This window comes from Taurulus bubalis (genome assembly GCF_910589615.1).
Source record: "Taurulus bubalis genome assembly, chromosome: 13".
In the NCBI taxonomy this organism is placed as follows: domain Eukaryota; kingdom Metazoa; phylum Chordata; class Actinopteri; order Perciformes; family Cottidae; genus Taurulus; species Taurulus bubalis.
Genome location: NC_136601.1, coordinates 14,344,163 through 14,367,536, shown reverse-complemented (window position 1 = coordinate 14,367,536; position 23,374 = coordinate 14,344,163). Strand labels below are relative to the sequence as shown.

At 42.8% G+C, this 23,374-nt stretch overlaps 7 protein-coding genes across 8 annotated transcripts in view; all 7 read left to right on the top strand.

Moving 5' to 3' along the window:
- The window catches only part of LOC306745575 (protocadherin alpha-C2-like), a gene marked incomplete at its 5' end in the record, with an annotated part of 179,663 nt that overhangs the window by 100,821 nt on the left and 55,468 nt on the right, over positions 1-23,374 (top strand). The window contains one exon of one of the 2 annotated variants that reach the window (XM_079228389.1): positions 11,162-13,540. The exons of the other annotated variant lie outside the window; for it this stretch is intronic. Within the exon in view, the coding sequence (XP_079084515.1) occupies positions 11,162-13,540 (2,379 nt within the window). Of the gene's footprint in view, positions 1-11,161; positions 13,541-23,374 lie in introns of those variants that run through there. 2 annotated transcript variants of the gene reach the window in all.
- On the top strand, positions 232-3,887 carry LOC306745673 (protocadherin alpha-10-like; the record flags this gene model as incomplete). Its single annotated transcript, XM_079228506.1, has 2 exons — positions 232-2,610; positions 3,861-3,887. 2 exons carry the CDS (start codon positions 232-234, stop codon positions 3,885-3,887), a joined length of 2,406 nt encoding a protein of 801 aa, XP_079084632.1.
- On the top strand, positions 4,000-6,396 carry LOC306745670 (protocadherin alpha-3-like; the record flags this gene model as incomplete). The annotated part of the gene is made up of 1 exon (XM_079228503.1): positions 4,000-6,396. One exon carries the CDS (start codon positions 4,000-4,002, stop codon positions 6,394-6,396), a length of 2,397 nt encoding a protein of 798 aa, XP_079084629.1.
- On the top strand, positions 7,683-10,088 carry LOC306745669 (protocadherin alpha-3-like; the record flags this gene model as incomplete). The annotated part of the gene is made up of 1 exon (XM_079228502.1): positions 7,683-10,088. One exon carries the CDS (start codon positions 7,683-7,685, stop codon positions 10,086-10,088), a length of 2,406 nt encoding a protein of 801 aa, XP_079084628.1.
- Positions 13,962-16,343, top strand: LOC306745668 (protocadherin alpha-8-like; the record flags this gene model as incomplete). The annotated part of the gene is made up of 1 exon (XM_079228501.1): positions 13,962-16,343. One exon carries the CDS (start codon positions 13,962-13,964, stop codon positions 16,341-16,343), a length of 2,382 nt encoding a protein of 793 aa, XP_079084627.1.
- On the top strand, positions 17,206-19,697 carry LOC306745667 (protocadherin alpha-10-like; the record flags this gene model as incomplete). The annotated part of the gene is made up of 2 exons (XM_079228500.1): positions 17,206-19,581; positions 19,692-19,697. The coding sequence occupies 2 exons, from the start codon at positions 17,206-17,208 to the stop codon at positions 19,695-19,697; spliced, it is 2,382 nt and encodes a 793-aa protein (XP_079084626.1).
- LOC306745666 (protocadherin alpha-5-like) lies at positions 20,440-22,916 on the top strand (the record flags this gene model as incomplete). Its single annotated transcript, XM_079228499.1, has 2 exons — positions 20,440-22,813; positions 22,891-22,916. 2 exons carry the CDS (start codon positions 20,440-20,442, stop codon positions 22,914-22,916), a joined length of 2,400 nt encoding a protein of 799 aa, XP_079084625.1.

Here is a 23,374-nt window from a genome sequence, read left to right as displayed (position 1 = left end):
GCACATTTGTGCGGTGTCTTTGGCGGCTTTGGGCTCCTCCCAGATTCAGAGGATGATGCATCGCTGGGCTTTGTTACAAAGAGAGGTCGGACGACAAAGAGCGGCTGTCTGCGTTGGTCATGGAAACGTCGACATTTCGGTTTAGAATACATCATCTTTGATCTTGATCGCGTGGTAGTTGTAGAATATTTCCCATATTTTACTTCATGCTCCTTCACGACGAATGGAATTATGCATTTGCCGAGCAGAACGAGCTCTGCGTGGATTTATCTCTTGTTCCTGCTGCTGGATTGTTACTGGGAAACGGTATGTGGGCAGCTCTCTTACTCCGTCTCAGAGGAGGTAAATCTGGGGACTGTTGTCGGGAATATCGCCAAAGATTTGAACATTAATGTTCAGGACTTGGAGTCCCGCATGTTTCAGATCGTTGCTGGATCAAAGAGGAAATATCTCGAGGTAAATCTAAAGACTGGTGTCCTGTATGTTAATGAGAGAATAGATCGAGAGGAACTCTGCGGTAATGAACCCACATGCTCCCTCAGTGTAGAAGCTGTTATTAATAACCCATTAAAATTGTACCGGATGGAAATTACAATCTTAGATGTAAATGACAATTCACCATCATTTCTCAGCACGTCACAGGTAATTGACATTACCGAGATTACAGCAGCAGGGGCTAAGTTTCCTCTGCATTCGGCTGACGATGCAGATGTCGGTAAAAATACAGTAAATACCTACAAACTGAGCCAAAATGAACACTTCTCTCTAGCTACACATAAAGGAGGGAGTTTATCTCCCGAATTATTGCTTCAGAAAGTTTTAGACAGAGAGACACAGCCTGTGATTAGACTCACGCTGACGGCCATTGATGGAGGAACTCCTGTTAAATCAGGGACTATGGTTATTATAGTAAATGTCTTAGACATTAATGATAATCCTCCTGTATTCAGTCAAACTCTGTACAAAGCCAGTGTGTATGAGAATACTAAGATTGGATCATCAATAATCACAATAAATGCTACAGATTTGGATGCAGGCCAAAATGGACAAGTGTTATATTCGTTCAGTAAAGTAGGTAGAGGCAAACAAACTGATCTTTTTGCTATAGATGAAAAAACTGGGACTGTGACAAATCAAAAGAATATCGACTTTGAAGAGCATAATGCTTTTGAGATCAGAGTACAAGCTAGTGACGGAGCTTCTTCCCCTCTCACCTCAAATGCTAAATTATTGATTGAAGTGATAGATGTCAATGACAATGCTCCTGAAATTTCAGTCACCTCATTGTTGGACACTGTGAGAGAGGATGCGTCCATTGGCACCGCAATTGCACTGGTTTCAGTATTTGATAAAGACGGAGGTAAAAACGGGATGGTGAACTGTGAAATTGCCAATAATGTTCCTTTTAAATTAGAGTCAAATTATAAGAATTACTATTCGTTGGTTGTGGACGGACCTCTTGACAGGGAGAGCAGATCTCAATACAGTATTAGCATCACTGCGTCTGATGAGGGCAGCCCACCTCTCTCTAGCACGAGCGTTATCAATGTTCATGTATCAGATGTAAATGATAATAGACCTCTATTTACAGACAACATGATCAATGTCTATGTGAAAGAAAACAGTCCAATAGGAGCAGTTATGAAAACAGTTTCAGCCATTGATGCTGATATTGATCAAAATGGTCAGGTGACTTATTCATTTTCAAAAAGTAATACTAACTCGTTGCCTCTCTCAACAATGGTGAATATAAACTCAGAGACAGGAGACATAGTCAGCCTGCAGTCTTTTAACTACGAGGAGTTAAACACCTTCCAGTTTAAAGTCCAGGCCACAGACTCTGGTGTTCCTCCGCTCAGCAGCAACGTGACTGTGAACGTTTTAGTCCTGGATGAGAACGACAACAGTCCCTCGATCCTCGCGCCCTATTCTGAGCACGGCTCCGTTAACAGTGAGAGCATCCCCTATTCTGCTGAAGCGGGATACTTTGTGGCAAAGATCAGGGCTGTAGACGCAGACTCTGGATACAATGCGCTGCTTTCCTATCACCTCTCTGAGCCCAAAGGAAACAACCTCTTCCGGATCGGAACCAGCACCGGAGAGATCAGGACTAAGAGGAGGATGAGTGACAATGACCTGAAAGCTCACCCCTTGGTGGTGCTGGTTTCTGATAACGGAGAACCCTCCCTGTCCGCTACAGTGTCTATTGACGTGGTGGTGGTTGAAAGCACAGCTGACATCCAGACTCAGTTCAGACATGTGCCCACAAAGGAGGACAGCTTCTCTGACTTAAACCTGTATCTGCTGATCGCCATCGTGTCGGTGTCGGTGATCTTTCTGCTGAGCCTCATCAGTTTAATAGCTGTCAAATGCCACAGGACAGACGGCAGCTTCAGCAGGTACAGCGCCCCAATGATCACCACCCACCCTGACGGGAGCTGGTCTTACTCCAAGTCTACTCAGCAGTATGACGTGTGTTTCAGCTCAGACACGCTGAAGAGTGACGTAGTGGTTTTCCCCGCTCAGTTTCCTCCTGTAGATGGTGAACTGATCAGTATTAACGGAGGAGATACTTATACCAGAACTCAGACTTTACCCAACAAAGACAAGGTAAGATATACAAACTTTTTTTCTTTACCTTAGTTCATTCAGTAAAAGCTTTACGCCATTATATTTACTTGTATAAGTTGTCCAAACAAAGTATCATCACTTTCCTAAAGTTCATAAAAACTTTACATTCAAAATTCAATCCACATTTACAGCTCTGGAAAAAAAAAACGATGTATGTATCGTGTATCTAAATGTCTACTATAAAAATGGTATTATCACACAATTAAAATTAACAAAGACAGGAATTGTTAGATACTACATGTGATATATTGTGATTGATTGTATAAGACATATGCTATAAAATAGTAATTGCACTGATCATAATGTGCACTGGGAATATTTCTTCACATGAACACTACATTTAAATATGGAATTAGCTCCATGTATGTTTTCGCTTCCTGGTCAGTTTTCAGTAGTGAAAAGACGAGATTCTAGAGTGACCACTTCAAAGGACACTATGGAACGTTATCGTGTGTACGACGTTCAAAGTTCTCAAAACGATTTTAATTTGCTTGAAAACAAGTTTGACACTCATTCCGCCTCACCTTGAGAATACTCCACGAATTGCTTTGAATCGGTGAATTTTCCTCCAAGCATTGCTTTAATATCTATTGTGTAAGTGGTCGTGTAATGCACTTTTATGTGTGACACTGCACACAAAGTTGCTGTTCTGGTGCTGAATTCAAGTTTTGGATGCAAGTTCAACATGGAAAAAGTTAATAAAGAGAACACAAATTAATTCTTGATAGTTCACATATTTGCTGACTTGTCATTATGATAGTGGTATATTTACATTGAATGTTGGGTCTGAAAGGTAATTGACCCATCGTTGTCTAAATATGACACTGACGTGTGCTGGTCATAGTGTATTATTTTACTAGGGATCAAGTCTTTTTTGTAGGTATTAAAGGCTGCTTCAACTCAAGTGTGCATTGAATACCCCACTGAATCTGCATAATTAAAATATACTTCTGAAATATGTGGCGATTACACTCTGCTTCGTTGTAAGAGCCAGTAGACTCAGTAATGAGGATGCTGCTGTTTTTGTCATCTATCACTGACAATATTGACGTTAATTCGAGTGATTTCCAAGGATAAGTCATGTTTGATTATGTATTTCAAAACATTGTAGTTATCTAAAATGGCCATGAGGCGTCACTATAGACCGTAACACCGCCGGCAGGTCGATGATGCGTCGAGACCACTCCCACATTGAAAAGGATTTACCATTTCTGTCGGTGCTTTGTTAGAATGAGACGCAGGGCGAAGAGAGATGAACATCGAAAATGTACGGACATATGACTCGGTCTTTGTAAGGGTCTTTTGGGCTCAAAAAGCGAACGGCACGTGGATTTGAGGATCTATGCTTTGTTCTCGTTGTATGGAATTATGCATCTGCCTGGAAGAAAGACCTCCATCGGGATATATCTGCTGTTTGTTGTCTTGGAGTATAACTGTGGAGCGGTATCAGGACAGCTCTCTTATTCCGTATCAGAGGAGGTAAACCCGGGGACTTCGGTTGGGAACATCGCTAAGGATCTAAATCTTAATGTGCATGAGTTGGAGTCGCGTATGTTTCAGATCGTTGCTGGTTCAAAAAGAAAGTATTTCGATGTCAATTTGAAGTCAGGTTTTCTCTACGTCAGTGAAAGAATAGACAGAGAAGAGCTCTGTGCGAACGCTGCAAAATGCACAATGAACGTAGAGGCTGTGATTAACAATCCACTGAAACTTTACCGTATCGAGGTTAATATCCTTGACATAAATGATAACTCCCCTTCTTTCAGTGCCAAATCACAAACTATCGACATAGCAGAAAGCATATTGCCGGGTGCAACATTCCCTGTCCTGTCGGCCTACGATGCTGATGTCGGGAAAAATAGTATTAATACATACAAGCTAAATCATAACGAGTATTTGTCTTTAGCGGTGCACAAGGGAGAGAGAGTGTCAGCTGAGTTAGTTCTTCAAAAAGCATTAGACCGAGAAAAGCAAGCTTTAATTAAACTCACACTAACCGCTGTAGATGGAGGAACACCGCCCAAATCAAGCACTTCGGAGATAATTATTAATGTTCTGGATAACAACGATAATATACCGACCTTTACAAAAACATTGTATAAAACAAGCATTACAGAAAATGCTGCTATTGGCACGACAGTAGTAACAGTGACTGCAAATGACGCTGATGAGGGTACAAACAAAGACATTGTATATTTACTTAATTCAAAAGATCAGGACCAGGTTTTCAAAGTTTTTGAAATTGATTCAGAAACAGGAATAATAACCGTTAAAGGGAAAATTGACTTTGAAACAAATGCGGCCTTTGAAATTCGTGTGCAGGCTGCTGACAAAGGCCAGCCACCATTAACAGCACAGTGTAAAGTACTAGTGGAGGTGGTGGACCTGAATGACAATGCGCCTGACATCACGGTGACGTCACTGCTCAGTACAGTGAAGGAGGACGCTGAAATCGGTACTGCCATTGCACTTGTTTCAGTTCTTGACAGAGATGGGGGCACAAACGGTGAAGTCAAATGTGAGATATTACATTCTGTTCCATTTAAACTGGAGACAAATTATAAAAATTATTATTCTTTAGTCATTAGTGAAGCTCTCGACAGGGAACTAATTTCCCACTACAGTATCACTATCAAAGCATCAGATGATGGTAAGCCCCCTCTCTCTGCTACTAGCGTGGTTATTATTCAGGTTTCTGATGTAAATGACAACAAACCTCAGTTTTCAGAGACTGCAATTAATATGTATGTGAAAGAAAACGGTCCTGTTGGGACGGTCTTAAAAGCAGTATCTGCAACTGATGCAGATGTTAGTGAAAATGGTCATCTGAGCTATTCATTAGTCCGTGATAATAACTCCGCTCCATTATCTCCAATGGTGAATATAAACTCAGAGACTGGAGACATAGTCAGCCTGCAGTCTTTTAACTACGAGGAGTTAAAAAGCTTTCAGTTTAAAGTCCAGGCCACAGACTCTGGTGTTCCTCCGCTCAGCAGCAACGTGACTGTGAACGTTTTAGTCTTAGATGAGAACGACAACAATCCCTCGATCCTCGCGCCCTATTCTGAGCACGGCTCCGTTAACAGTGAGAGCATCCCCTATTCTGCTGAAGCGGGATACTTTGTGGCAAAGATCAGGGCTGTAGACGCAGACTCTGGATACAATGCGCTGCTTTCCTATCACCTCTCTGAGCCCAAAGGAAACAACCTCTTTCGGATCGGAACCAGCACCGGAGAGATCAGGACTAAGAGGAGGATGAGTGACAATGACCTGAAAGCTCACCCCTTGGTGGTGCTGGTTTCTGATAACGGAGAACCCTCCCTGTCCGCTACAGTGTCTATTGACGTGGTGGTGGTTGAAAGCACAGCTGACATCCAGACTCAGTTCAGACATGTGCCCACAAAGGAGGACAGCTTCTCTGACTTAAACCTGTATCTGCTGATCGCCATCGTGTCGGTGTCGGTGATCTTTCTGCTGAGCCTCATCAGTTTAATAGCTGTCAAATGCCACAGGACAGACGGCAGCTTCAGCAGGTACAGCGCCCCAATGATCACCACCCACCCTGACGGGAGCTGGTCTTACTCCAAGTCTACTCAGCAGTATGACGTGTGTTTCAGCTCAGACACGCTGAAGAGTGACGTAGTGGTTTTCCCCGCTCAGTTTCCTCCTGTAGATGGTGAACTGATCAGTATTAATGGAGGAGATACTTATACCAGGACTCAGACTTTACCCAACCAAGACAAGGTAAGATATAAAATACATTAAGGACTCTGTGTTGCACATTTCCTCTCAGCAGAAATATAATTCCTTACGCTAAAATGCAGTTTTATGTCGGCCTAAAATAAAGATCACTGGACTAGCGGTCAAAAAACCCTCATGGCATTTACTTATACCAGAACTCAGACTTTACCCAACAAAGACAAGGTAAGAACGTTGGCATCAAGTATGTATCATCACTATCTTTCATTTAATTTGAGTTCAATCAAAAGTCCATGAAGCTGTTGTCATATGTTTATCTGCGTATGTTGTTCCCATTCCCCCTCTATTGGCTGCTCACTCAGCAAGTCAATCTGTATGTCACTGTCCGTGGTGCTGAAGACAATCTTTGAATGTGTTGAGTGTGAAAAGAAAGTGGTGGGAAAGACATGCTTTTATCGTATTCTCTTATGGTCTTTTGGATCTTTGCAATAACTTTTTTACTTGTTCCAAAGTCCAGTGTGTTGTTAAAAAATAATTTGGACTAATATGACTACTTGCTCAAAAGTTGTCAAGACAGTGTATGTTTGACATGTTTATTTATGAGGTGTCACAGTTGGAAGATTTCGTTCTTTATATCCTCTTTAAATAGTTAATCTGTTGAGTGATTGTTTGAAATCATAATGGGAATATTTTACGTCCATCTAAACTGCAGGGTTTCTACCGCAAATGTCAATACATTTGCTGATATGATGCAAACTATACCATATACAGTAAAAGGAAAAAAGACAATATTGTTGTATGTCCTATCAAGTCCTGCAATTAAAGTTTAACTGCGTTTCACTGTCAACGTTGAATATCTGTTGAAAATATAGGCTACTCTTTACTACCATAATTTAATAAATTAAAGTCACAGCATATTATCTTTCACAACGACTTAAAACCCGCATTCCAGGGTGCAGTAAACGGTGTGAGATTTCCCATACATTTTAAAATACATTCTGTTTTTTTATGTATTTAAAGTATTGCAATAATTTAGAGTTCCATTTGCTCGGTGGCGTTCATGAATGATGAGCGGTGTTTTACAGTTGTCTTATGACGTGTGTAGTTCTCATAGTTTACCACAAAGTGACGCTATAGACCGTAACACAGTAACGTCGAGGCTCCTCCCAGGGTAAAAACGGAATGACTGTGGATTTTTATCACAAAGAAACTCGGGGGAGAAGGGAGGACATTATGGAGTCTTCCTCTCTAAGCTGAACATCGAAATGGTGTTGGACTAAATATTGTCACAACTCATCCGTTCGCGGAAGAAACCCAATTGTGGATATATGCTTTGTTCTTTTTCGATCGGAATGATGTTTTCACCGAGTAGCAGGAGGTCCATTGTTACGTATCTGCTGCTGGTGATGTTGGATTGTTTCTGGGAATCGGCGTCTGCGCAGCTCTCCTACTCCGTCTCAGAGGAGGTAAACCCGGGGACTAATGTCGGAAATATCGCGAAGGATCTAAACCTCAATGTGCAGGATTTGGAGTCCCGTTTGTTTCAGGTTGTTACGGGATCCAAGAGGAAATACTTCGAGGTAAATCTCAAGACCGGATTCCTGTATGTCAATGAGAGGATAGACCGAGAGGAGCTTTGCACAGATGAAGCCAAATGCACTGTAAGCGTAGAGGCAGTTATAAACAGCCCACTAAAGCTCTACCGCGTAGAGATAGAAATTAGAGACGTGAATGACCATGCTCCGTCTTTTACCACGAAATCACAAATATTGGACATCGCAGAGAACACCTTGCCTGGGTTTAGATTCGCGTTGTCGGAGGCAAGCGATGCCGATGTGGGTAAAAATGGTGTCAGTGCGTATAAGCTCAGTCCAAACGAATACTTCAGCCTGTCGACACACACACGAGGGGAGAGTATATCTCCAGAGTTAGTGCTGCAGAAATCCCTAGACCGTGAGAAAAAAGCACATATGCAACTCATGTTAACTGCGGTAGACGGGGGAACACCACCAAATTCAGGCACATCAGAAATTAAAATAAATGTACTCGACGCTAATGATAACGCGCCAATTTTCAGCAGCACTCTTTACAAAGTTAAAACGTTTGAAAATATCCCACTTGGGACGGCGGTCTTCACCTTAAATGCGACCGACGCTGACGAAGGCACAAACAGTGAAGTGGTTTATTCTCTTCGTAATCAGGATCAGGACCACATTCTGGATATTTTCCAAATAGATCCTGAAACGGGGATCATTTCAGTGAAAGGAAAAATCAACTATGAGGAACGAAAAGCTTTTGAAATCCGAGCGGAGGCGAGAGACAAAGCCCAGCCTCCCCTGTCTGCTCATAGTAAAGTGCTGGTAGAAGTCATTGATGTAAACGACAACGCTCCTGAGCTCACTGTGACGTCACTGCTCAAAACAGTGAATGAGGACGCGGATGTGGGCACTGCCATTGCACTTGTTTCCGTTCTAGACAGAGACAGTGGTAAAAATGGGCAAGTCAAATGTGAGATCTTGAATACGGTTCCATTCAAACTGGAGACGAATTACAAAAACTATTACTCTTTAGTGGTTGACGGACATTTGGACAGAGAGGTAACTCCTCAGTACAATGTAACAATTTCAGCAACCGATGAAGGGAGTCCTCCTCTTTCAAACATCACCGTTATTACAGTTTACGTTTCTGATGTTAATGACAATGCGCCAAGATTCCCGGAAGAATTAGTCAATATTTACGTTAAAGAAAACAGCAAAGTAGGGACAGTTGTTAAAACGGTGACTGCAACCGATTCTGACGTCAACAACAACGGTCAGCTGAGCTACTCGTTTTTAGACGGTAATAGTAGAACTCTGCCTCTGTCGACAATGATAAACATCAACTCAGAGACAGGAGACATAGTCAGCCTGCAGTCTTTTAACTACGAGGAGTTAAAAAGCTTCCAGTTTAAAGTCCAGGCCACAGACTCTGGTGTTCCTCCGCTCAGCAGCAACGTGACTGTGAACGTTTTAGTCCTGGACGAGAACGACAACAGTCCCACGATCCTCGCGCCCTATTCTGAGCACGGCTCCGTTAACAGTGAGAGCATCCCCTATTCTGCTGAAGCGGGATACTTTGTGGCAAAGATCAGGGCTGTAGACGCAGACTCTGGGTACAATGCGCTGCTTTCCTATCACCTCTCTGAGCCCAAAGGAAACAATCTTTTCCGGATCGGAACCAGCACCGGAGAGATCAGGACTAAGAGGAGGATGAGTGACAATGACCTGAAAGCTCACCCCTTGGTGGTGCTGGTTTCTGATAACGGAGAACCCTCCCTGTCCGCTACTGTGTCTATTGACGTGGTGGTGGTTGAAAGCACAGCTGACATCCAGACTCAGTTCAGGCATGTGCCCACAAAGGAGGACAGCTTCTCTGACTTAAACCTGTATCTGCTGATCGCCATCGTGTCGGTGTCGGTGATCTTTCTGCTGAGCCTCATCAGTTTAATAGCTGTCAAATGCCACAGGACAGACGGCAGCTTCAGCAGGTACAGCGCCCCAATGATCACCACCCACCCTGACGGGAGCTGGTCTTACTCCAAGTCTACTCAGCAGTATGACGTGTGTTTCAGCTCAGACACGCTGAAGAGTGACGTAGTGGTTTTCCCCGCTCAGTTTCCTCCTGTAGATGGTGAACTGATCAGTATTAACGGAGGAGATACTTATACCAGAACACAGACGTTACCTAATACAGACAAGGTAAGATACACCTCGCTTTGATCAAAGAAATGTATCTTTTCTGTCGTCGGGTAACATGTGCGTAACTTTGTTCCAGAGCTATTGAGAAAAAAATATCGTCATGCCTCCAGACTGACCCATGTTGTCTATGTGTTGTTCTAAAGTCATTAAATCATTTGCATTCATTTCTAATTCGATATCCACTTTACCCACAAATAACACTTATCTGAAGCTACTTATAACTATTCGATATCATTGAGATCTTGAGATGGGGGCGTAACTCTCACAAGTATTGCTCTTCTCTCTGCGATGGTTTGATGGTGCTTTGGTACGTTGCAAGAAAGTTGTCCGTATCTTATTGAATATGAAGTGTGTCGACGACGGTTTGATCGAAGAACATTTCCAGTACAAGTGCGACAATATCTTTTCACTGTGTGTTATTGTGTTTTGGAAAGTAATCTGCAGTTACTTGAGCAATGGCAAGAGATTATTTAAGACTGCTTTGGGTCGCTGTCCATGGTACTGAACACCTTTTCTCTTTATTCTGCTCTCTGTGGTACTGGTCTCTGTGGTGAGAGTTGGGTGCTGTCCGTGGTGCTGATTTTGCAGGTTATTTTCCTTGTCTCCGTGAATACAGATTACGGTCATGAAAAATAGCATGACCAACAAGACCGATGTATTCAAATATATTTCACAGATAACATTTATCCTAGGAATACAGGTTGTGGTGAAGATTTCAAAAATCAACCCATACATTTTAGTGGTTTATTTAGCAAACATGTTTCTCTTTAATGCTGTTTACTATTTATTCAAGTAAAAACACAATGTTCTCTGTTGGGCCGTCTTTCTGCATACACAAGTGTCACGAGATGTCGCTATAGACCACGAAACAATATCATGGGCACCGTTCAGAAACTCCTCCTCCATTTATGACAGAAGAAAACGTCACCATCTGGCAGGGCTTTGTGGAAATAGCGTATAGATGAGTGAAGCCCTGAAGAGAGAGGACCCGACACGAGAATGGATTCATAACAAACAAACAAAAAGCTATTTTTCGTTTTCCTGGACATTCCAAAAGGAAGACACCAGGAGTCGTTGCTTTTGCCTAAATAGCTATGGCTGCTCGGGAACCATGGGATAAGCTCGGAGGTCTGTTTTTCACTCTGCTTTGTCTCTGCGACTGGTCCGTGGCTCAGATATCCTATTCTATTTCAGAGGAGGTGGACAAAGGGACAGCGGTGGGAAACCTCGCGAAGGATTTAAATCTCAATGTACAGCAACTCCATTCCACGGGTCTTCAGATTACCTCTGGATACAAACAACAGTATTTTGACATAAATCATGAATCCGGAGTACTTTTCGTTAGCGAGAGGATAGATCGGGAGGAGCTCTGTCCTAATACGGTAAAATGCTCGTTAAATGTAGAAGCCGTGTTAAGTAACCCTCGCAGCCTCCATCGAATTGAAGTTGCTATTAATGATGTCAATGACAATGCACCGTCTTTTCTGGAAGAAATAACTAAAATAGATATGTCTGAGTCCTCATATGTCGGAGAAAGGCACCCACTCCCGATAGCGTATGACGCAGACGGAGGTGCCAACTCGGTGAAGACTTACAAATTAAACACGAATGATCATTTCTCTTTGGATATACAGAACATTGGTGAACAGCGTGTGTCTGCTGAGCTGGTGCTGCAGAAAGCGTTGGATCGAGAAAAACAGGCTGTTATTGAACTCACGCTGACCGCAATAGACGGAGGAAAACCTCCTAAAACGGGAACTCTACAGATACAAGTTAATGTACTGGATGTGAATGACAATCCACCCTTGTTCAGTAAATCTTTATATAAGGTCCACGTCGCTGAAAATGCAAACGCTGGAACAACATTATTATCACTGTCAGCTACTGATTTAGATGACGGTGTGAATGGTCAAATTGTATACTCTTTCACAGAGAGGGGGCGTTTAAACCCTGATGACATATTTGCCCTGAATGACAGTACAGGAGAAATAACCGTTAAAGGCAATATTGATTATGAGGAAAATCAAGCATTTGAGATTCGTGTTCAGGCACGAGATAAAGGCACTCCTCCTCGCAGTGCGCATAGTAAGATCTTAGTGGAAGTTATTGATGTCAATGATAACGCTCCAGAAATTGCGGTTTCATCACTCATGAGTCCAGTGAGAGAGGACGCTGACAGAGGCACAGCCATTGCTATGGTGACTATCACTGATAACGATGGCGGAAAAAATGGTGTGACGAACTGTAAAATTACAGGCTCGGTGCCATTTAAATTAAAATCTAATTATAAAAACTATTATTCGTTGTTGGTTGACGGGCCTCTTGACAGGGAGAGTGTTTCCCAGTTTAATGTGTCAATTACAGCGACAGATGAAGGAACTCCCTCGTTGTCGAGCACCAGCGTCATCACTGTTCAAGTGTCTGACGTGAATGACAATCCTCCTCAATTCCTGGAGCCTATTATCAATGTTTATGTGAAAGAAAATGCCGCAATTGGAACTACTATTCATATACTGACGACACTAGATTCAGATTTGAATGAAAATGCTAAAGCAACGTACCGCTTTATAAACAGTTCTCCGAAGGCGACACATATAGCTTCAATGGTGAATATAAACTCAGAGACTGGAGACATAGTCAGCCTGCAGTCTTTTAACTACGAGGAGTTAAACACCTTCCAGTTTAAAGTCCAGGCCACAGACTCTGGTGTTCCTCCGCTCAGCAGCAACGTGACTGTGAACGTTTTAGTCCTGGATGAGAACGACAACAGTCCCTCGATCCTCGCGCCCTATTCTGAGCACGGCTCCGTTAACAGTGAGAGCATCCCCTATTCTGCTGAAGTGGGATACTTTGTGGCAAAGATCAGGGCTGTAGACGCAGACTCTGGGTACAATGCGCTGCTTTCCTATCACCTCTCTGAGCCCAAAGGAAACAACCTCTTCCGGATCGGAACCAGCACCGGAGAGATCAGGACAAAGAGGAGGATGAGTGACAATGACCTGAAAGCTCACCCCTTGGTGGTGCTGGTTTCTGATAACGGAGAACCCTCCCTGTCAGCTACTGTGTCTATTGACGTGGTGGTGGTTGAAAGCACAGCTGACATCCAGACTCAGTTCAGACATGTGCCCACAAAGGAGGACAGCTTCTCTGACTTAAACCTGTATCTGCTGATCGCCATCGTGTCGGTGTCGGTGATCTTTCTGCTGAGCCTCATCAGTTTAATAGCTGTCAAATGCCACAGGACAGACGGCAGCTTCAGCAGGTACAGCGCCCCAATGATCACCACCCACCCTGACGGGAGCTGGTCTTACTCCAAGTCTACTCAGCAGTATGACGTGTGTTTCAGCTCAGACACGCTGAAGAGTGACGTAGTGGTTTTCCCCGCACAGTTTCCTCCTGTAGATGGTGAACTGATCAGTATTAACGGAGGAGATACTTATACCAGAACTCAGACGTTACCGAACCAAGACAAGGTAAGAAGAAATGCAAATCCACGAAACAAATGTGATGGTGTGTGGCTTCCTGTTCGTTTTTTTGGAGATTGAAAAAAAAGGTTTTGAAATATTTAAAAAAAAAAAACTGACAAATTATATTAATGTAATTGTGGCAGACCTCCACGTGGTGACACTATAGACCGTAACATTGAGAGTTCATACGTAGTGGTTTCATGCTCCTCCCAGTTATCGGTGACGAGTCGGCTACTCGAGGCTTTGTCACAAAGAGAAGAGCGAAAGGACAGAGAGGAGATCGGTTTCATCCATGTATATATTATGAATATATATGTAGCGTAATCTAAATGCTGTATATATATTTTTAACAGCCGTAACATTAGTGAAAGCGTTTCCTTGCTTTCGATGTGCGTTTAAGTCGCCAGATGGAATTGTGTCTTCAACAATGAGGACGTCTATTGTTTCATGGCTGGTGCTGCTGGTGTGTTGCTGGGAAGCGGAGTCTGGACAGCTCTCGTATTCCGTTTTTGAGGAATTGAATCCGGGGACTTCTGTTGGAAATATCGCGAAGGATCTAAACCTCAGCCTTCAGGACTTGGAATCTCGTATGTTTCAGATTGTTACTGGATCAAAAAGAAAATATTTCGAGGTAAATGTAAAGACTGGTGTTCTCTACGTGAACGAGAGAATCGACCGAGAGGAGCTCTGTGCAAAGGCACCTAAATGCAAAGTCAGTGTAGAGGCGGTGATAAATAGTCCTTTGAAGCTGTATCGCTTAGAAATAAATATATTAGATGTTAACGACAACGACCCGTCGTTCACGGAAAAGTCTCAAACTGTAGACATAGCAGAAAATACTCTGCCTGGAATGAAATTCGCTTTGTCTGAGGCCATCGATGCAGATGTCGGTAAAAACACGGTGAATGCGTTTAAATTATCACCAAATGAATATTTTTCTCTCGCTACAATCAAAGGAGGAGAAAGCGTGTATGCAGAGTTAGTTTTACAGAAAACACTAGATCGAGAGAAACAGCCTGTGATACATCTCACTGTGACTGCTGTAGATGGAGGGACTCCACCGAGATCTGGTACGTCACAGGTCATTATTCACGTTTTAGACATAAATGATAATCCTCCTGTGTTTAGCAATCCCCTGTACAAAACTCGTATATTTGAAAACACGCCAATCGGGACAACTGTGATTACACTAAATGCTACCGACGCAGACGAGGGGACTAACGGGGAGATAGTCTATTCCTTAAGAAGTAAAGGGCAGGATCGTATATTAGAGGTTTTTCATATCGATCCCATGACTGGTGCGATAACAGTCAAAGCTGATGTCGATTATGAGGAATATACAGCGTTCGAGATCCGTGCAGAAGCAAACGATAAGGGTCAGCCACCAATGGCTGCACACTGTAAAGTACTGGTAGAAGTAATTGATGTAAACGACAATGCCCCCGAGATCACTGTGACGTCACTGTTCGATACTGTAAAGGAGGACGCTGATGTCGGTTCTGCTGTCGCACTTGTTTCTGTTCTAGACAGCGATGGCGGTCGAAATGGTGAAGTTACATGTACAATATTAAATAAGGTTCCATTTAAACTAGAGACAAACTACAAAAACTATTATTCTCTAGTTGTTGACGGGGCTCTTGACAGAGAAATTACCTCCCGCTACAACGTCCAGATTTCGGCAATCGATGAAGGGACTCCTCCCCTCTCAAACATCAGTATTATTACTGTTTATATTTCGGATGTAAATGATAATTCACCTCGTTTCTCAGAAGATGTGATTCATATTTACGTGAAAGAAAACAGTGAAGTCGGGGTAATTATTAAAACAGTATCTGCATCGGATACTGACATTGAAATGAATAGCAAAGTTAGATATTCATTTTTGGACAGTAATAGTAACTTAGTCCCCGTGTCTACAATGGTGAATATAAACTCAGAGACTGGAGACATAGTCAGCCTGCAGTCTTTTAACTACGAGGAGTTAAAAACCTTCCAGTTTAAAGTTCAGGCCACAGACTCTGGTGTTCCTCCGCTCAGCAGCAACGTGACTGTGAACGTTTTAGTCCTGGATGAGAACGACAACAGTCCCTCGATCCTCGCGCCCTATTCTGAGCACGGCTCCGTTAACAGTGAGAGCATCCCCTATTCTGCGGAAGCGGGATACTTTGTGGCAAAGATCAGGGCTGTAGACGCAGACTCTGGATACAATGCGCTGCTTTCCTATCACCTCTCTCAGCCCAAAGGAAACAATCTCTTCCGGATCGGAACCAGTACCGGAGAGATCAGGACTAAGAGGAGGATGAGTGACAATGACCTGAACGCTCACCCCTTGGTGGTGCTGGTTTCTGATAACGGAGAACCCTCCCTGTCCGCTACTGTGTCTATTGACGTGGTGGTGGTTGAAAGCACAGCTGACATCCAGACTCAGTTCAGACATGTGCCCACAAAGGAGGACAGCTTCTCTGACTTAAACCTGTATCTGCTGATCGCCATCGTGTCGGTGTCGGTGATCTTTCTGCTGAGCCTCATCAGTTTAATAGCTGTCAAATGCCACAGGACAGACGGCAGCTTCAGCAGGTACAGCGCCCCAATGATCACCACCCACCCTGACGGGAGCTGGTCTTACTCCAAGTCTACTCAGCAGTATGACGTGTGTTTCAGCTCAGACACGCTGAAGAGTGACGTAGTGGTTTTCCCTGCGCAGTTTCCTCCTGTAGATGGTGAACTGATCAGTATTAATGGAGGAGATACTTATACCAGGACTCAGACTTTACCCAACCAAGACAAGGTAAGAGCCATAAAGAATTAATACTGTCAATCAGTGAATTGTGTCTTTCACATGTAGCTTATGTTCCTCATACATAGTAGCAAATGAATATGAACTTTTTGGCAATATAAAAAGTATAATAGATTGCACCTACAGTGTTGTTAAGGTATCTTAAACTGCTCAACGCCGAAGACGCTCTCCGTGGTGCTGAAACCTCTCTGCGCTCCTCCGTCTTCGCGGCACGTGCTTGACTTCATGTACTTAAGACTAACTGTTATTACACGTGACAGAGATTGTCAGTGAGTGGGAGTGACGACATGAAGGGTTCCGTACTAAAAGACGGACAGCCTGTTTGTAAAAAGTCTTTGGTGTTGGAAGAACATTACTAAATATGTTCAACAGCAACTGCTCTGAAAAGTCATACAAAAGTAAATTATTAATTTACTTAACCATTTCCTACTTTATATAACCGTCTCTCTTTCCAGTTGAAGCATTATTCTCTGAGTCTCATGGCGTCTTTCTCTGTTATCAGTATTTAGGTTTGGCAATAAACAAAGAGGCGGCTTCACAAAATCGATTATGACACATGTGTGGTGTATCTTTTAAGAAAACACACTAACTAATGTCATAGAAAAGAGAAAAGAGTCCACTGTGGTCTATCAAAGAAACGCAAGATGTCGCTCGAGACCACACATTGTTTTTATTAACGACGTAAAACTCCTCCTCCTCTGTCTGTGAAATAGGAAACAGCCTGTATGTTTCGTGGGGGCTGGGTTAGTTAGTAACTACGTCGTCTGGAAAGAGGGTCCATGAATGAAGAGCGCTCAGCTGTCTTGTGGATATTTTCCCGTTTTCGTGGATGAATGACGTCTGGTTGCCTGATTTTTTTCCTCTAAACAAAAGGATGAGTCGTCAACAGTATAGCGAGGCCGTGTGGATGCTGTGCGCCATTCTTCTTTGTTTATCTGGCTGGTCTGCAGCTCAGATTTCCTATTCCGTTTCGGAGGAGGTGGACAAAGGCACAGCGGTGGGAAATATCGCGAAGGATTTAAACATCCAAACACAGCAACTGGAGGAACGGGGATTTCGGATTGTGTCGGGCTACAGTAAGAAATATTTCGAGGCAAATTTAAGAACAGGGGCTTTGGTTGTTAACGACAGGATAGACCGCGAAGAGCTGTGTCCGAATTTACCGAAGTGTTCCTTAAATATAGAGGGACTATTGAGCCATCCCATGAGTATTTATCGCATCGAGGTCAATATTGTTGACATCAATGATAATGCGCCGTCATTCCTCGAGCAAACCCATGTGTTTAATATCTCCGAGTCGTCTTCAACGGGAGAGAGGTATCCGCTCCCAGTAGCCCAGGATGCAGACACTGGCAGCAATTCAGTGAAAACCTACAAGTTAAGTCCGAACGAGCATTTCTCCATAGATGTGAGTAGCGGAGGGGACAGCGCGTCCGCTGAGTTAGTGCTGCAGAAAGCTTTAGACCGAGAGAAACAAGCCGCTATTAAGTTAACATTAACCGCCGTAGACGGAGGAAAACCTGCAAGGTCTGGCACGATGCAGATTCTTGTGAATGTGATAGATAGTAATGATAACACGCCTTCGTTTAGCAAGCCGCTTTATAAAGTGCAAGTTAGTGAAAGTGCACCCATAGGGACAATAGTACTGAAACTAAATGCAACCGACTTAGATGAAGGTCTACATTCAGACATCAAATACGCTTTCATAAAAAGAGGAAATGTGAACTCCCCAGAAAAATTCATTGTTAATCTGGAAAGCGGTGAAATCACAGTGAATACTAATTTGGATTACGAGGAAAGCAATGCATATGAATTACGAGTGCGAGCAACAGATCAGGGGCCTTCCCCTCGCAGTGGTTATTCTAAAGTACTGGTAGAGGTTGTCGATATCAACGACAACGCACCGGAAATCTCTGTAACGTCACTAATGAGTCCAGTAAAGGAAAGTGCTGAAATGGGAACAGTCGTGGCATTGGTGACTGTGACGGATAAAGATGGAGGGAAAAACGGCATTACTACTTGTAAAATTAAAGATTCAGTCCCTTTTACATTAACGTCAAATTACAAAAACTATTACTCTCTGACAGTTAACGGTCTCCTTGACAGAGAAATTGTAACAAATTACAATGTAACCATTACTGCGACGGATGAAGGTAATCCGCCTCTTTCTAGCACTGCTGTAATCAATGTGCACATTTCTGATATTAACGACAACGCGCCCCATTTCCCAGAAGCTAATGTATATATTCACGTAAAAGAGAATAGTAAAGTGGGAGATATTGTAACAAGAACAACTGCAAAAGATACAGATGCCAATGAAAATGCTAAATTGACTTATTCATTAATGGATAATTATCCAAAAAGTTTCCCAATTTCAACAGTTGTAAACATCAACTCAGAGACAGGAGACATAATCAGCCTGCAGTCTTTTAACTACGAGGAGTTAAAAAGCTTCCAGTTTAAAGTCCAGGCCACAGACTCTGGTGTTCCTCCGCTCAGCAGCAACGTGACTGTGAACGTTTTGGTCCTGGATGAGAACGACAACAGTCCCTCGATCCTCGCGCCCTATTCTGAGCACGGCTCCGTTAACAGTGAGAGCATCCCCTATTCTGCTGAAGCGGGATACTTTGTGGCAAAGATCAGGGCTGTAGACGCAGACTCTGGATACAATGCGCTGCTTTCCTATCACCTCTCTGAGCCCAAAGGAAACAACCTCTTCCGGATCGGAACCAGCACCGGTGAGATCAGGACTAAGAGGAGGATGAGTGACAATGACCTGAAAGCTCACCCCTTGGTGGTGCTGGTTTCTGACAACGGAGAACCCTCCCTGTCCGCTACTGTGTCTATTGACGTGGTGGTGGTTGAAAGCTCAGCTGACATCCAGACTCAGTTCAGACATGTGCCCACAAAGGAGGACAGCTTCTCTGACTTAAACCTGTATCTGCTGATCGCCATCGTGTCGGTGTCGGTGATCTTTCTGCTGAGCCTCATCAGTTTAATAGCTGTCAAATGCCACAGGACAGACGGCAGCTTCAGCAGGTACAGCGCCCCAATGATCACCACCCACCCTGACGGGAGCTGGTCTTACTCCAAGTCTACTCAGCAGTATGACGTGTGTTTCAGCTCAGACACGCTGAAGAGTGACGTAGTGGTTTTCCCCGCTCAGTTTCCTCCTGTAGATGGTGAACTGATCAGTATTAACGGAGGAGATACTTATACCAGAACTCAAACTTTACCCAACCAAGACAAGGTATGTGTCCTTCAGTTTTCAATCGCAATAATTTGCATATTTTGTGATGCGATTTGTATTTGTATTTTATTGTTTCATCAGTGATGGAATTCAGCTCCCACTTTTGAAAGACCTGAATCACGAACAACTCAGATTGGTTAGGTTTTAAAATCCTGAGATGATATCCTTTGACAGCAGGATTATTTAGTATCGGCTCCAATGAGCTCATCAGTTCACTGGATCCATTCATAGCCTGAATGAACAGCGCTGTCTGTGGTGCTGAAATTAAACTCTGCAATTGTTTTGTTATTTAAATTATCTGGATAGTTTATTAAACCAGTAACAAAACCAGTATATAATATTTCATTTGTGAGGTATTTGTTGGTTGACTGATGCATTTCAGTATTATATTAAGTTTATTTTGCCTGATATTGCCAACAAAATGATTTAGCTTTTTTATACTTGGACTTTGTTGTACCTTTGAATAGCTCCTAGAATTGTACATGATTATATCATAATAATTTACCTTTAATTTTGTTTTATATATACTGAAGTCAATTTATTGTACCAAATATTTAAATATCAGATCTATAATAATACAAACAAATATGTGGGATAAGAGTTACTCATTTATGTTGACTTATCTGTCATTTACCACATGATGTCGCTGGAGACCATAGATATGATTGTTACAATATGTGTACAACTCCGCCCTGCACGGGAAACCTAAAACCGTCATTGACCATCAGTAAAGCGAGACGCTGTTGTCGTATGTGGGGAGAAGGGCTGCTGCTGCTGTTTGGAGAACCGTGTTTATGACGGATATATACATTCCTTGGAAATACAGGATAAGCGGGATTCAGTGATTATTCTACCACGATGGGAAGCGAGGAATACGCCTGGATTCATTTTGTTGCGCTGCTCTGTCTTTGTGACCGGTCTGCCTCGCAGTTGTCTTACTCCATTTCCGAGGAGGTGAACAAAGGCACCGTGGTGGGGAACATCGCAAAGGACCTGAACTTGAATGTACACGATCTAGAAACCAGGGATCTACGTGTTGTTTCGAGTTACAGTAAGAAATATTTTGACGTAAATTTACGGACCGGGAACCTCTTTGTTGACGAGAGGATAGACAGAGAGGAGATCTGTCCGAACACGGTACAATGCTTCTTGAGGATACAGGCTGTGTTAAGCAATCCTATGATTGTACACCGAATAGAGGTCAGCGTTTTAGACATAAATGATAACTCGCCAGAATTCATAGACAAGTCGTATTATTTAAACATCTCCGAAGCAATGTCACCGGGAGAACGATATCTCCTCCCAATAGCAGAAGACGCGGACATCGGCAGTAACTCAGTAAAGACGTACAAGCTGAGCCAAAATGAATATTTCTCTCTTGATGTGCAGAGCGGTGGAGAACACGGTGTGTCTGCTGAGTTAGTGCTGCAAAAGGCTTTGGATCGAGAGAAACAGCCGGTTCTTGAACTTATTTTGACGGCTGTAGATGGAGGGAAACCAGCTAAATCTGGAACATTGCAGATACATGCAAATGTATTAGATGTAAATGATAATACACCGATTTTTAGCAAATCGCTGTATAAAGTACGTGTACCTGAAAATACTGCTCATGGAACAGTGATAATGAAGTTAAATGCAACCGATTTAGATGAGGGCATGAACAGTAAGATTCTGTATCTGTTTATTAAACGAGGAAATATTGATCCATCAAATATTTTCGATCTAAATTCAGAAACAGGAGAAATCTCTGTGAAGGGCACATTAGATTATGAAGAGACGTCTGCTTATGAAGTTAGAGTTCAAGCAACTGATCAAGGCACTTTCCCTCGTAGTGCGCATGCTAAACTGCTGATAGAGATAATTGACGTGAATGACAATGCCCCAGAAATATCTGTGACGTCACTCATGACTCCAGTTAAAGAAGATGCAGAACTGGGGACCATCGTTGCTTTGGTCACAGTGAGTGATAAAGATGGAGGAAACAACGGTGTGACTAACTGTAAGGTAGTTGGGTCTGTTCCGTTTAAACTGAAGTCAAACTACAAAAATGACTATTCGTTAGTAGTAGATGGACCGATGGACAGAGAAAACACTTCTCTTTATAATGTCACTGTTACAGCCACAGATGAAGGAAGTCCACCTCTGTCCAGTATCACAGTCATTACTGTTCATGTTTCTGATGTCAATGATAATGCACCTCGATTTATGGAGCCTGTCATTCATGTTTATGTGAAAGAAAATAGTCCAGTGGGCTCTGTTATTTATACAATAAATGCATTTGATCCTGATCTGAACAGTAATTCAAAACTGATTTACAAATTGTTAGAAAATTCTCAAAGAAATATTCCAATTTCATCAATTTTAAACATCAACTCAGAGACTGGAGACATAATCAGTCTGCAGTCTTTTAACTACGAGGAGTTAAACACCTTCCAGTTTAAAGTCCAGGCCACAGACTCTGGTGTTCCTCCGCTCAGCAGCAACGTGACTGTGAACGTTTTAGTCCTGGATGAGAACGACAACAGTCCCACGATCCTCGCGCCCTATTCTGAGCACGGCTCCGTTAACAGTGAGAGCATCCCCTATTCTGCTGAAGCGGGATACTTTGTGGCAAAGATCAGGGCTGTAGACGCAGACTCTGGATACAATGCGCTGCTTTCCTATCACCTCTCTGAGCCCAAAGGAAACAACCTCTTTCGGATCGGAACCAGCACCGGAGAGATCAGGACTAAGAGGAGGATGAGTGACAATGACCTGAAAGCTCACCCCTTGGTGGTGCTGGTTTCTGATAACGGAGAACCCTCCCTGTCCGCTACGGTGTCTATTGACGTGGTGGTGGTTGAAAGCACAGCTGACATTCAGACTCAGTTCAGACATGTGCCCACAAAGGAGGACAGCTTCTCTGACTTAAACCTGTATCTGCTGATCGCCATCGTGTCGGTGTCGGTGATCTTTCTGCTGAGCCTCATCAGTTTAATAGCTGTCAAATGCCACAGGACAGACGGCAGCTTCAGCAGGTACAGCGCCCCAATGATCACCACCCACCCTGACGGGAGCTGGTCTTACTCCAAGTCTACTCAGCAGTATGACGTGTGTTTCAGCTCAGACACGCTGAAGAGTGACGTAGTGGTTTTCCCCGCGCAGTTTCCTTCTGTAGATGGTGAACTGATCAGTATTAACGGAGGAGATACTTATACCAGAACTCAGACTTTACCCAACCAAGACAAGGTATGTGTTATTCAGCTTTCAATCGCCATGATTTGCATATTTTGTGATGCGATTTGTATTTTTATTTTATTGTTTCATCAGTGATGGATCTCAGCTCCACATTTTGAAAGACCTGAATCACGAACAACTCAGATTGGTTATGTTTTAAAATCCTGAGATGATATACTTTGACAGCAGGATTATTTAGTATCGGCTCCAATGAGCTCATCAGTTCACTGGATCCATTCATAGCCGCAATGAACAGCGCTGTCTGTGGTGCTGAAATTAAACTCTGCAATTGTTTCATTATTTAAATTCTCTGGATAGTTTATTAAACCAGCAACAAAACCAGTATCTAATGTTTCATTTGTGAGGTATTTGTTGGTTGACTGATGCATTTCAGTATTATATTAACTTTAATTTTGCCTGATATTGCCAACAAAATGATTTCGCTTTTTTATACTTAGACTTTGTTGTACCTTTGAATAACTCCTAGAATTGTGCATTATTAAATCATAAGAAATTACCTTTAATTTTCTTTTATATATACTGAAGTCAATGTATTGTACCAAATATTTAAATATCA